General features: G+C 43.7%; 1 protein-coding gene across 3 annotated transcripts in view; it reads right to left on the reverse strand.

Annotated features, from left to right (window-relative positions):
* The window catches only part of SERPINE2 (serpin family E member 2), a 65,113-nt gene that overhangs the window by 15,634 nt on the left and 34,686 nt on the right, over positions 1–14,793 (reverse strand). For all 3 annotated transcript variants that reach the window (XM_017850266.1, XM_017850269.1, XM_017850268.1), the window contains 3 exons: positions 11,014–11,294; positions 7,477–7,704; positions 1,174–1,371 (listed from right to left, as the gene is read on the reverse strand). In XM_017850266.1, the coding sequence (XP_017705755.1) occupies positions 1,174–1,371; positions 7,477–7,704; positions 11,014–11,294 (707 nt within the window). The remainder of the gene's footprint in view (positions 1–1,173; positions 1,372–7,476; positions 7,705–11,013; positions 11,295–14,793) is intronic.

Consider the following 14,793-nt stretch of genomic DNA (forward strand, 5'->3'; position numbering starts at 1 on the left):
CATTGAAACGCTAGCATGGCCACCTGCTCATATGCCAAGCAAAGTGATTTTAGAAGTTCATTTGAGCCTGGCGCGGTGGCTCATGCCTGTAATCCCAGCAGTTTGAGAGGCAAAGGCAGGTGGATCACTTAGGCCCAGGAGTTCAAGACTAGCCCGGGCAACACGGCAAAACCCCATTTGTACAAAAAGTAAACAAAGTAGCTGGCCGTGGTGGTGCATGCCTGTGGTGCCAGCTACATGAGAGGCTCAGGTGGGAGGACTGCTTGAGTCCAAGAGGTCAAGGCTGCGGTGAGCCATGTTTGTGCCACCATAGTCTAGCTGGGTGACACAGTGAGACTCTATCTCAAACAACTTTTTTTTTCAAATTCAGAAACAATTTTTCTGAAATCCTACCATTAACATTTTTTACTGAACATCCTCTGAGACCTATCTCTATAGATATGTGAATATAAAGAAAGAATTTTACATAAGTGAGATTGACATCTGCTGTTCTATATCTCGTTTTCTGAAATCAACCATATATTGCATAATCCTTCCACTTATATAAATCTAAGTCTCATGATCACATATATGTTCCACTGTATATTTGTATTTGGCTTATATTTATTTGTCAATGTGTGCTTATGTTCAGAGTATAGATTCCCTGGAGTGGGACTGCCGGAGCCAGGACCCCGAGGAAGTCCTCAGACCACAGATCCCTGCCACAAACAGTGCCCAAGGGTCCTGCTTCCTCCCCACCAAAGCCACCAAGGGATTATCAATCTTTCTAATTTTTGCCAATCTGCTAAGTAAAAAAGAAATCCAATTTTTAATTTGGTAATGTAAGACTGCTAATGAGTTGCTGATGCCTTCATATGTTTACCGCTCACTTATACTTATTTCATGAATTGTCCTTTTAAGTTTTCAACCAAAAAGCCTACACATGCCACGCATTAATACTTTTTGTATATAACATATGCATACATTATACATATTATGCTATGCATAGTAACCTTTGTACATAACACAGATTTACGTGAGCTTTATAAAAATCCTGCCTCTCAGCACCCTGCTCTGTTTCCCACTTTTTTAAAAGATGAAAAGTTAGATTTGCTCTTGAATTAAGTTAAAGCACTCAAGGGCCTTTCTGCCGCCAGCGTATCCTAGAACAGGCCTCGCCGAGCATGAACTCACCACACCGGAACACAGAGAGCTGGGCCAGCATTGGCACTTGATAGGATTTCCCGTCGGCTGCCACGAAAGTGCGTTTCTTTGTGTTTTCAGGTTGGAACCGTGATTTCCACAGACCCTTGAAATACACTGCATTGACGAGGACCAGTCTGGTGAGCACACCATCAATAAGATCTGGGGACAGCAGATTGTCAATCATATCTGTGAAGTCAAAGAACAAACAAGGGAAAAATAACCTCAGGACTGGTGGCCAGCTTGAGGGCAAATGGCAGCTGTCATCAAGTAGAACGAAAATCAAAGGATTTTAAGGAATGTTAAAGAGAATCTTCTAAAACTACCCTTTTGTACTTTCTAGGTTCCTCCTCCCCACTAAATATTAAAGTTAAAAGAAGTTAAAAGAGAAACAGAAAAGACTTTAGAAATCCCTAGCTAGGGGTTATGAAACTTTTCATCAAGGAATTCTTTTATTATCAATTCCCTGCAAGTCCATCCTTTTAAAAAAATCTTACTCATACAAATAAGCTATATTTAATAATGAATTGTTTCTTTTTTTGGCCAATAAATGGTAGTAAGGGTTTCTGGTCAGTACAAGATAAGCAACTTTGTTCTGTTTTGCTCCACTTGGTTTAATTCAATCCCAGTCAAAAATAAACACTTCAGCCTGTATGTTATTAAGGGTGAATGCTTCATTTCTCTTAAGATTTTAGAAACATCAAACATTATTTTGGAATCTCTGGATATTACAAGGCCTCATAACTGCTTAAAGAAGAATGGCAACAAAAAATCAGTGTCTTTGTTTATGGATCAGACATGAAGCAAGGTGCTAATATTACAGGCAATAGAAGAGAGGATTTTGAATGTTCTCACCAGAAAGAAATGAGAAATGTTTGAGGTAATTGAAATGTTAATTACTCTAATTTCATCATTACACATTGTATACATGTATCAAAGCATTACCACTGTACACCATATATGTACAATTGTTACAGGTCAATGAAAAATAAAATAAAGCCCAGGCACAGTGGTTTATGCCTATAATCCCAGCACTTTGGGAGGCCAAGGAGGGAGGATCACTTGAGGTTAGGAGTTTGAGACCAGCCTGGGAAACAGAACTAGATCCCATCTCTACAAAAAATAAAAATTAAAAACATATTAGCCAGCTGGGTATGGTGGCATGCACCTGTAATCCCAGCTACTTGTGAGGCTGAGGTGGGAGGGTTGCCTGAGCCCAGGAGTTCGAGGCTGTGTTGAGTTATGATTGCACCACTGTACTCCAGCCTGGGTGACAGAATGAGACCCTGTCTCTAAAAAAACACAAAATAAAATAAAGTATATCTTTAAAAAGATAGGAAAAAATAAGGCCTGTCCTAGAACTCCTACTTTTAAAGGAAAATGCTCTTTACAAGACGTTGGGAATGGTCCATTTTACTTGTATCAGAAGTGAAGGAGTGAACACAACTCTTATCATTTCAGGATGCTTCCAAAATGCTACCCGTGGCTGAAAGAGTCTTCCAAAATGCTACCTGTGGCTGAAGGTTTACTCTTCCAGTTAGCTTCCTTTTATTGTACAGTTATTATACAGGTAGCTTCACAATTATTCTGAGGTCTTTGAAGGTTCAGTTGTGTAAGTATGGGTCTGTATGTGTGTGTGTTTTTAAATAGGGATCACTAATGCCCAAAGCTATTAAAACTTAGTTCACTGCATTATTAGCTCAAATATATATGTGTGTGTGTGTATGTGTATAAATGCATACTATAAATGCAAGTTATATTACTTTACATGGTGAGAGTAAAACCAACAGCTTTTGAAGAAGCGAGAATATCTAATTCAGGGGTGAGAGCATTAAGTCCTTTTAAATGAAACTCAAGAGGATTCTGATGTACAATAAACAAGTGTTTACATAAGTCATGGTAAATAAACACTGACGTTTCCCACAGTGTGCTGCTAAGACAGTTTCATTACCACTCACTACTTCCACAAGGGGGCACCAATGCTGCCTTAAGTCAGGACAAGGAAGGAAAATACCTAAGCCATAAACAGCCATCATTCAACTCAGCACAAGGCTGGCTGCAAACACACTCTGTCCTGTGGGAACGAAGTTAGAACTTTATGACATCCCACTAGCAAGCTCGTAATTGACTTCCCAATAGTGAATGTTGTTTCTTGCCTCTGCTGGGAACATTACCAAGTTCAATTCCTACTTGCCCTTAACACATAGCTCAATGGTCCCCTGGACTTCTAAATCTTGTCTGATCATCCTCGTCACCTCCTAAGAGATGCCTCTGCTCTCGATTTCTGTAAAGCCCAGTGCCTGGCCCCACCATGACACCTGCAGCATTTTATTCTAGCCAATTTTAATGTGTCTGTCTCCCCCAACTACACTGAGACCTGAACGAGACTCTGCCGTTCACTTTTTGCTTACTCCTAGCACTACACTGAGCATACAGGCAGTGCTCAAAAGTGTCTGAAGAAATGTTCTTAGCCCCTTTTTACAGAGACAAATAATGCCTCCAATTGCCCCTGGGAGGACTAAGATACAATATGGGGACATGAAGAAATAAAAAGAAAATGCATAGTTTGGAGGCAAAGAGGCACATGGAAACCTGCCATCAGTAACTGCCACAGATAGACATCTATCATCCATCCATCCATTCATCCATCCATCCATCCATCCATCCATCCATCCATCTGTCTGTCCTTGGATACCTACCTACCTACCACGTGCCTGGTACTCTCTTAAATAAGAAACCGAGAAGAAAATCTGGCCTCAAAAGCTATGAATTGGAGAGAGGTGCAGGCTGACATAAAATAACTTGGAAAAGTATGCAGCTGCAATTTTAATACATACCTTAAAGTGGAATTACTCAAGGCTATGGAGGGATAAGAAGAGGGTGACCTGACCTAGTCGGCGAGGTCTGAGATGGATGGGACTTCAGATAACGGCTATAAAAATAGCTCACACTGGTTGAACATTTACTAAGTGCAGGGCCCTTTGCTAAATGCTTTATATGTATTATTCATGTCATCACAGCAGCCTTAATATTGTTAGAATTATTCTAATAGGTATCACTATTACATCTCTCCATTTTACAGATGAGAATGCTGATGCACAGGAAGGTTAAATAACTTGCCCAAGGTTATACAGGTAGTATGTGGCAGAACTGAGATTCAAATTCAGAATGTGTGCTTTAAATGTTCATGCCTGCCACTCGTGGGATGGTAGAGAAACGAGTCAACCTTAACCAGGGAAGAGGGAGAGAAAGCACTGTAGGCAGCAGGACTGTATGTGTGGGGTTCTCCAACAGGAGACAGGATGGTGAGTAAGGGGACTGGGAAGAGGCATGTGTGGCTGCAACATAGAGTACAAGGATGAGACGCTGAGGCTGCAGAGGCCAACAGGCCAGACCCATCCCTAATGTACTGCAAAAGGCCTGTGTGTTGCGCTCTCCCACTCTCTGTAGGGAAGGAACTATCATTTCCATGAGACAGACCCAGCAATCTTCTGGACACAGACAGTTGAGCTCCAAGTCGCTTCCGAGCTCTACCATGTGGTCATGTACCTTTCAGTGGGGGCAGTTCACTCCCAGGTAAAGGCAGTTTGGAAATCGGCAGGGATGTTTTTAATTGAGTGGACAGTGGCCAGTGGCCAGAAATGCTATCTGTCCTGCAATGTTCAAAAGAGTCCCATTCAGTGAAGAATTGTGCTGCTTCTCCCATGGCTTTTAAATACCCCACCGGATCTCTGCATTGGTAGGACACCTACTTATAATTATCCGAGCCCAGAACCTTGTTCTTTTTCGTGTGTAAACACAGGGTGGTTGTTTTTTTTTTTTTTGCATCCTTTTCATGTATGCTGAATTTGCCAGGAATGTGACTCCCATGCAAATCAAGCAGAGCTTGTGCTTTGTTTTGTTCGGAAATTTATCAAGAGTCTTGCACCGTTACAGAAAAAACTGCATCAGCAATAGCAACAAAGTTCATGTTTATGAGTCACCAGTACAACATGCCTGTCTCTGTCTGCTTTTATAGCTGTCAATTCACAATTATTCTGAGACTCTGACTACTTTATTTTGTATTTGAGTGTAGTTGTACCCAAGGGTTTACCTATTGAACTACATCTATACATTTCTTTTGCTTTCCTTTGTATTACAGTTTGGCACTGTCTCAAATTTTTAAAAATGTGTGTGTGTGCATAGGGTAATATGATGTATGAATTTCATTTCAGAATAGTAAAGAGAGAATTAAAAATATTTGTTACAAACAGGGGAGTTAGGGCTGACAGGGCTGCAAAGCACTGCAGGAGTCTCCATGCTTCTTCCCAGCACATGTGGGGGTTTTCTCCAGGTGCTCTGAAGACTGTCACATGGTCTAACTAATGTGGCTTAATGTTACCATTCTACAGATCAGGCAGTGGCTAAGAGGACAAAATGACATGTCACAGTCACACAGCTCCAGCCACAGAGTCGGGACCAAGAACCAGTCCTGAGGGTGTCTGCTTCCGACCACTCTTCACAAGCCTACAGATGCCAGACACCTGGAAACTCCACTGAACACCCTCATATGAGCTGGCCTCCTGATGGTTTATGGTTTTAGGAAGGGCACCTCGATTGCATGGTCCAGGCCCCATTAAGAAGGGATGCCACGAATTTACCCAGGTCTCCTCCACCCTCCCTGAGCCTTCTTTGTCCACCCCTTCACTAGTTCAGCTAATGGGTCTCCAACATTTGGGTGTGTAAGAATGGTGATGGGAGGCAGAGGCAGCCTGGGAGTTGCCAGCCACTCCCTCGGAGATTCCAATGCAGTGGGCTGGGCTCCAGGGATCTGCCTTCTCAACACACAGCCCAGCTAATTCTGCTGCAGGGACACCAGTAACCACACTTTAAGAAACACACCCTGAAAGGCCACAGTTTCCCTAGGTTTCGTCTTTGGGCTTCTTCTCCCTATAGACTCTCTCTCTTCTATGAAAAAAGGCTCTGTGGCCGGGCACGGGGGCTCATGCCTGTAATCCCAGCACTCTGGGAGGCTGAGGCTAGAGGACTGCTTGAACCCAAGAGTTCGAGACCAGCATGGGCAACACAGTGACACCCTATCTCTTCAAAAAATAAAAAAAAATTAGCCAGGCATGGTGGTGCACACCTGTAGTTACAGCTACGGGAAAGGCTGAGGTGGGAGGATTACTTGAGCCCAGGAGGTTGAGGCTGCAGTGAGCTATGATTGCATCATTGCGCTCTGGCATAAGAGATAGAGCGAGACCCTGTCTCCAAAAAAAAAAAAAAAAAATGGAAAAAGGGTCCCAAGTCTGTACTCCCAGGCTTTACATTCTCCTGTTGTTTCAGACCTACAGCTCCTCCTGCATGTCTCCATCTGGACCTCCAGGTTACAAATTAAGGTTTTTGTTTGTTTGTTTTTGTTGTTGTTGTTTTAGACAGAGTCTCATTCTGTCGCCTAGGCTGGAGTGCAGGGGTGCAATCTCAGCTCATTGCAATCTCTGCCTCCTCGGTTCAAGTGATTCTCCTGCCTCAGCCTCCCAAGTAGCTGGGATTACAGGTGCCCGCTACCACGTCTGGCTTATTGTTGTATTTTTAGTAGAAATGGGATAAACCATGTTGGCCGGGCTGGTCTCGAACTCCTGACCTCAGGTGATCCACCCACCTCGGCCTCACAAAGTGCTGGGATTACTGGCATAAGCCACTGTGCCTGGCCTACAAATTAAGTTTTAAAACACCAACATTAGACTGTACTTTATTTAATGGGAGAAGAGACACCTACAAATGCGTAATCATTTTGAGACGTGGAAAGGGCTGTAATGAAGGGGTGTGTAAAAGTTGTAATCGTGTGCCAATCATTAACGGACAACAGGGTAGCCATGTCTTTGGCAATGGCAGAAGCAAGAGGCCTGGAAGGCAAAGGGATCAATCAATCTGGAAGGATGAGGAGGACATTCCAGGAAAAGGGAGAGGCAGATGCAAAAACAGGAAGGAATGAATGAGCAAGAAAACCTTCCAAATTGACAAGAGCCTGTGGGCAAGGACGCTGGAGACCAGACATGGCAAGGAGAGGAGACAGTGGAGGGGCTGGATTCTGTTCTGTTGCCCAAACTACAGGAGAAAAACCTCCCAGGAGCACAGTGAGCGATGGCAGATTGAAGGGGAAGGTGGGAGACCGAACAGAGCTTCCCTGGGTCAGGAGTTTCTCAACCGACAGGCCATTGGATTGGACTTGCAGACACCACTTTGAACCCTGGAGTCTAACTCATGCTTTCATTCACAAACTATGCAATCATATGACATGTGGTGGCCACTCACCCCTGGTTTCGTTTTTAACCCATGCATTGATGGAATCACAGGCAGAGGCTGGATCCTCAAAGTTCACATTCCGGACCTCACACTGGAACACATCTTTGTTCCTTGTAATAAAAGGCACTTCGATTTCAGAAGCATTCTTAACAAACACGGCGTTAGCCACCGTCACAATGTCTTTATTCTTCTTGGAGACGATGGCCTTGTTGATCTTCTTTAATATTTTACCAACTCCTAAAAGAGAAACCAGAAAATACAGCAGTATTTCCATAAGAATCTAGAAAAGTTTTAAAAATCTTTTATATTGCAGCAAGTAAGAACAGTACAGGCCAGATGCAGTGGCTCACACCTGTAATCCCAGCAATTTAAGAGGCTGAGGTGGATGGATTGCTTGAGCTCAGGAGTTTAAGACCAACCTGGGTAATATAACAAAACCCTGTCTCTACCAAAAATACAAAATTAACTGGACATGGTAGCACACCTGTGATACCAACTACTTGAGGAGGCTGAGGTGGAAAGATCACTGGAGCCCAGGAAGTCAAGGCTGCAGTAAGCCATGATCGCGCCCCTGCATGCACCCTGGGTGACTAAGTAAGACCTTGTCTCAAAAATAAAAATAAAAGAACAGTACAAACAGGATAGCTATGAGTAGCAAGAAACTAAGTCTCTGTCCTCTCAGGGGCCTATTTCTTAAGAAAAGGAGAGAATGGGGTTAAAGTCTAACCACTGAAGCTCTCAAAAATCAATTGTGCTTCTGCATCAAAACAGGGATATTCCAGGTGTTCTCGCCACCTTCCCAATGCAGATCTCATTCTCATGGTAGCCTTTCTGGGCACCAGATCAGTGTGAACGCTGGTACAGTCCTCAGTTCTATAGCCAAGGGGGAATAAATCAAAGCGAACTTCCTAATTCTTTCTCTCTTTCTTGTCTAACATTATTAAGCGCTACTTCCTTTCTTGCCAAAGATTTAACAATGTAATTTCGTTTTTTCTATTTTGGAAAAAAAAATGAGTAAAATAAGCGTTAGAAAGACTATAAAAAATTACCATGTGCCACCATCCAGAACAATGTGGTTTTTACTCGGTATCAAGCTCAAAGAGTAAGGAGATTAATTTTATGGCAATATAAGCTTTATTTTACATGAGCCATTCATACATGCTCCATTTAGTTTGAGAGGGTGAAAAAGAGGCCAATAAGTTATAAGGATGCAATGTGTTTCTACAGAGAGCTCAAATTACAGATCCTTCTTCATCGCTTGGGGTCTCTTCAAAATGACACTGTCCTAAAACATCCTGCCAGAGTCACCTTGATGGTCCCCTAAAGAGCCGATTTGTCACTCTGAATGTACATGCTCTTCAGACCCTTTACACAGGGTGGGGCAGTCTTCTCAGGGCCCACAAAGAGGGGCACGTGTAGGGCTTTACAAAGCGCATGGCCCTCTCTTAGACGCTCATGACCAACACCTTACAATTGTTCTACGGTGCAGGCCCATTCTACAAGTAAGAAAATGGCAGGCTTTAGAGGCTGAAAGACACTTCCAAGGCCAACTGCCAGCTCCTGGCCCTTTTGGAGTAGGGGTGAGGCACTGGTGGATGGCCAACAGGCCAATATTGTTAGAACTTCAGAAATAATGGCTTAACATCGTGTGGCTCAGCATTAAAACAAACAACAAAAGTCCAGTTGCTATTTTGGAATTGTCTCGGCTGACACGGCCTGGATCACACTAGGAAAGGCCATAAATTTTAGCAGCGATTCGCCACAAAGTTATAAATCATCAAGAGTTTTCTGAACTTCCAAGCAAGGGGCAGAACAGTGTGTTCCAAGTATTTAGTCCTTCTATGCTTCCAACAGGTGAACAAACTGCAAACTCATGCAGAAGTGTGAAGTGCATCAAGAGTGGTGAGATTAGGCATTTGGTGCTGGCAGCCCTGGAGGCCATGCTGAGCAGAGTCGGAGGTGTGTGCAGAGGGAGGCACTGAAGGACACAAATCGCCACCTCCCTGATCTTACTCTCCAGCTGACGATGCCAGTGCAGTCAAGATTCTCAGAACTTTCGGGCCAGCCTGGGTGGAAGAACACGGGTAGGAAGACTCCCTTGTTTCCAATGAAGTAAGCAGACCTAGATGTGAATGTGACTTTTGCAAGGTCGCAGAGGGTGTTGGTGGCCCGGAAGAGCGGGGGAGCCAGTCCTGCTCCACTGTGTGCTGCTGTCAGGGAGACAGCAGGCAGGACACGCCTCTGGGCAAGACCCCTCAGCTGAAGCAAACAGTGCCAGAGGATGAAGCTCGTGCAGTTAAACGGGTCATTTAAGAAAGGTTTTTCGTTAAATCAAACTAAACCTTTTTCATTGGGCCTTACTTTAAAACAATTTTTTAGCTCTCTCTCTCGCTACATATCTATCTATCTATCTATCTATCTATCTATCTATCTATCTATCTATCTATCTATCTTTTTTCTTTAAGCTCTGGCATACATGTGCAGAATGTGCAGGTTTGTTACACAGGTATACATGTGCCATGGTGCTCTGCTGCACCCATCAACCTGTCATCTAGGTTTTAAGCCCCGCATGCATTAGGTTTTTGTTCTAATGCTTTCCCTCCCCTTGCCCCCCATCCCTCGACAGGCCCCGGTGCGTGATGTTCCCCTCCCTGTGTTCATGTGTTCTCATTGGTCAACTCCCACTTATGAATGAGAACATGTGGTGTTTGGTTTTCTGTTCTTGTGTTACTTTGCTGAGAATGATGGTTTCCACCTTCATCCATGTCCCTGCAAAGGACATGAACTCACTCTTTTTTATGGCTGCATAGTATTCCACAGTGTATATGTGCCATATTTTCTTTATCCCATCTATCATTGACGGGCAGGTGGGTTGGTTCCAAGTCTTTGCTTAGCTTTATATTTTGAAATAATTATAGATTTATAGGAAATGGCAAAACAATATGCAGGGAAGTCCCACGTGCCTTTCACCCAGTCTTCCCAATGGTACTGTCGTTGCATCAGGAAATTTCCATCAGGTCAGTCCACAGGGTGCATTCAGACTTCACTCATTTTCCATATACTCCTGTTGTAGGCTTGGGGAGGGGGGTCTGTGTAGATTTGTGTGGCCACCGCCACAATCAGGACCCAGGATGGCTCCACCACCACAAGACCCCTGGGCCCCCCACAGCCACCCCTTCCCAGCTCCTCTCACATGCTTTACAAGCACACCTACAACCACAGTGCAACTCAGCCCTGGGCACCATGGAGGTGGTGAGCCAGGAAGTGTCCCCTGCAGCGATGAGGACTGGAGCCTTGGAAAGGGAGACCTAGTGACAGACCCCAAGCTCCAAAAGTACAGAAAAGGGACCAGAGTCTAGTTCTCCTAACTGCCAGCACCACACTATTAGTTCTTTAGAAAAGACTGACCCCAAGCCCTAAGTGGCACCAGCAAAACCTCTTCTGGCTGCTCTGCTTCTTGGGGCTGTGAGCAAAAACCAAGCCATAAACCATCTGGTCACAAGACTCAGGCAAAGGCCCCGCCAGTGAGCAATCGTGCACACGCACCATTTACGCTGTATCTCATCACCATGGCAAGCTGCTTCTTGGTCCTGCCGTCTGCCCCCAGCTGAAGCATCCCCAGGACTGATGCAATCCCATGGGGAGAGATCACGATGTTGTCATGAGGCCTCGACTTGACAATCTGATTGAAAACCTGGATCCCCGTGTTGGAGCCTAGTTCCTCGAGAGACAGAGGGTTGAAGTGGGAGCAGATGGAGGGCAGCGTCACAGAGGCCAAGAGGAAGAGGGGGAGATGCCAGTTCATGGTTCCTTCCGCCAAGGACGACCTGAAAAAGTAAGTTAAAAAAAATTTAAATTATATTTAAATGGGTACTTTACTACTTTTTTGTTTCTTTTTTTTTTTTTTTTTCTTTTTTTTCCAGATGGAGACTCGTTCTTTTGCCCAGGCTGGAGTGCAGCAGTGCCATCTCGGCTCACTGCAACCTCCGCCTCCCGGGTTCAAGCAATTCTCGTGCCTCAGCCCCCTGAGTAGCTGGAATTACAGGCGTGAACCACCATGACTGGCTAATTTTTGTATTTTTAGTACAGATGAGATTTCACCATGCTGGCCAGGCTGGTCTCAAACTCCTGACCTCAAGTGATCTGCCTGCCTCAGCCTCTCAAAGTGCTGGGATTACAGGCATGAGCCACTGTACTTGGCCTAGGAGACCATTTTGTACTCACCTAGGTATGCTTGACTGTACTCAGCATAATTGAATGCCACGTGAATACATTTAAGACAGAACAGTGTAATTAAATCAGTTTTCAAAACACACCCTGGGGAGGTGGAGAGGGAAAGGAAGCAAACTTCCATCTCTTGGTCCTATACTAATCAGTATTTAATTCTTGGTTATTTTATTTTTATTTTTTTTGAGACAGTCTCACTCTGTTGCCCGGGCTGGAGTGCAGTGGTGCAGTCTTGGCTCACTGCAACCTCCGCCTCCAGGGTTCAAGTGATTCTCACGTCTCAGCTTCCTGAGTATCTGGGATTACAAGTGTGCGCCAACTCGCCTGGCAATTTTTTTTTTTTTTTTTTTTTTTTTTAGTAGAGACGAGGTTTCACCATGTTTGCCAGGCTGGTCTCGAATATCTTGCCTCAAGTGATCCGGCCTCCCACAGTGCTGGGATTAAAGGAGTGAGCCACCATGCTTGGTCTAATCATTATTTAATTCTCGTAAGTGCCCTTCATCCAATTAAACCAATATTTACTGAGGGTCCACTGTGTGTTGGGCCCTTTTCTAAGTGCTAGGCATATGACGTAACTAAATGGACAAGACTCCCACCCTCACGAGCTTACAGTCTAGAAGGGAGACAGAAAATAAGCCAGCAAGCAATAAAGCATTTGCATTTTCAGAAAAGGATAAAAAGCACAATATAAAATACAGGGACGTGAGTGGATGAAGGGCTGGAGGGGTCGGGAGGTGGTCATTAGATAGGGTGGTCAGGACGCCACCTCTATGGCAGGAACGTGGGTGATGAGACCTGAATGGGGGAAGGAGCCAGCCACACTCTGATGGGTAAACAGTACGCTGGGCAGAGGGAGAGCAGGGCTGAGGCCCTGAAATGGGAATAAACTTGGTGTATTAGAGGCCAGTGTGGATGTGAAGTCAAGGTCGTGGAGTAAAGAAGGGAGACAGGTGGGTGAAGCTGAAGGAGAGTTCAGATCTGGGAAGGTCCTGTAGAGCCTGGAAAGGCACTGGGATTTCATTCCAAGGATCACAAGAAACCCCTGGAAGATTTCAAACACGGGAGTGAATCCCTCGGCTTGCTATGATTATCTTATAACCACATGTGCTTGATTCTTTTACCATAAGCACACTGCTTTTAAAATTAAAGAATGATTAATTAAAATAAACTTAAGCGACTGCTTTAAAGTTACAATAGGGTAGGACAATTGGTAAGTTCATCAATTTTGAGGATGGTGTTGCTTACATGGATGTTTTCAACTACAGTCATTTGTTTTAAAGAAGCTTCACTCCTTAATTACCACTCACAAAGCTTTCTCTGGCTATGACAAGTAAGAGGTAGGAAATTTACATGTATTTATGGAAAAGCAAATACTTTCATTAAGTAAGAACTTAACAGTGGCAGTTGGTAAAACAAAAGCAGCATTCGTGATGTTGCTAATTCAGTTCTTCCCTGAGAGGCCCGAGCTCCTGCTGAGCACAAGTCTCCCGTGGAGTCAATGTGTCCCTCTCTGTTGTTACGTGTGGGAGGTTGGGGGTGACTGCAGAGAATAAAACAGCGGGGAGCCTTCTAAGAGACAGGTGACCTGGAGGGAGGGGGAAATCGTGTCTCTGTGTGCTCTGGGGGAAGGCACGGGCACAACCACAGTGTTAGGCAGAACTGGCCCCGTATTTGGTGTCTCCTTGCCTTCCTTTCCATGCACTTTCTGTGCATCCCACCCTAGGGAGTAGGAGATGTTCAATAAACTCTTGTGAGATTGATCTGATGGCTCGTAAATACTTTCTATTTTTATTAATTAATTTCTCACTGCATCAAAATAGTGTTTATGGAGTGTGGCTAAGAAAATGCTTGTGTTTAATTCTAATCCTCACGGTCAGCTCAAGACACTCTCTGAGGGAAGAGCCATGACTACGTTGAGGAAGGACTGTGGGTTCACATAGAACTCCCTGCCCGGCTCCCCGACACAGACGGCCCCACCGTGAACCACTGAGGCCATCATTCCACTTGAAGTTGCAAGTTTCCTATGTGTTGTGAAACAAGCGCTTTTCTAAAGATTTAGAATGTGCCGTGTTTCTCCAGAGCTTAATTGTACAACAATTGTAAAAACTCAGCCTGTCTAAATTCAAAACATGTAAGTGACCTACATACGCTGCTCCCACTTGGGCTCAACTGGCCGGCGTGGCCTATTTTGACTTTGGCACCTAGGACTGGCTCTAATGCCACGACAATCCCTTGAGTTTCCTGGAGCCTATTGGACTTTGGAGAGCATCCAAATCATGACCACGGAAGTTTTATTCATTTCATCTAAAAACTAGAAATTGTGTTCTCCCCTTCCTTCTTCCCTCTTGCCTTTTCTTTCTTTTGGGCAATAAATATCCCCTTTAAAATTTAATATAGCACAAAGTCATCACAAGTATAAAACATTGTGTATAATCTTTGTTACAAATGGCCAAATCCAGTGACCAACTTCATCCATCTCAATTGTTGACTCTTGCATTATAGTCTATTCTGGTGTCTACATTCAGCCCGCTATAATCTGTATTCCTGAAGCCTCCCCAAAGAAATCCTCCTAGATTAGTGAATATTTGAATAAATATCAGAATTTGGATTCACAAGACATGAACATTAAACTGGTTTTGCCTCTGGTAGCTTAAAGTTGATAGACTCAAATACTATAGATATATATACACACATATATATATATCTGTTCTATATATATAGATATACATTTACTATATATATATATCTCAAATACTACAGATATATATTTCCTATATATATACACATATCTATCTATCTATCTATCTATCTATCTATCTATCTATCTATCGAGAGAGAACATTGTAAAAACAGGGTGAAAGGATCAGTGACAATGAGAAATCTAACAGCTCCAATGTCTTAAAGTCTCAAGGACAGTCTCCCAAATAAATAGCTAACTTATTTAGAAGACTTCTGCTTGGTTATAAATTTTTGCTAAAAGAACAGTTTTACTATGACATGGAAGAAAGCTGTTATGGGTGTTTTTCTGGGTTTCTTGGACTTCGGAAGTTTTTGAGAGCTGTCTATGTACAATTTCATAAAAGTGCACTGGGACAGTGT

Source organism: Rhinopithecus bieti, unplaced genomic scaffold (genome assembly GCF_001698545.2).
Source record: "Rhinopithecus bieti isolate Rb0 unplaced genomic scaffold, ASM169854v2 scaffold_33374, whole genome shotgun sequence".
Classification (NCBI taxonomy): Eukaryota; Metazoa; Chordata; class Mammalia; order Primates; family Cercopithecidae; genus Rhinopithecus; species Rhinopithecus bieti.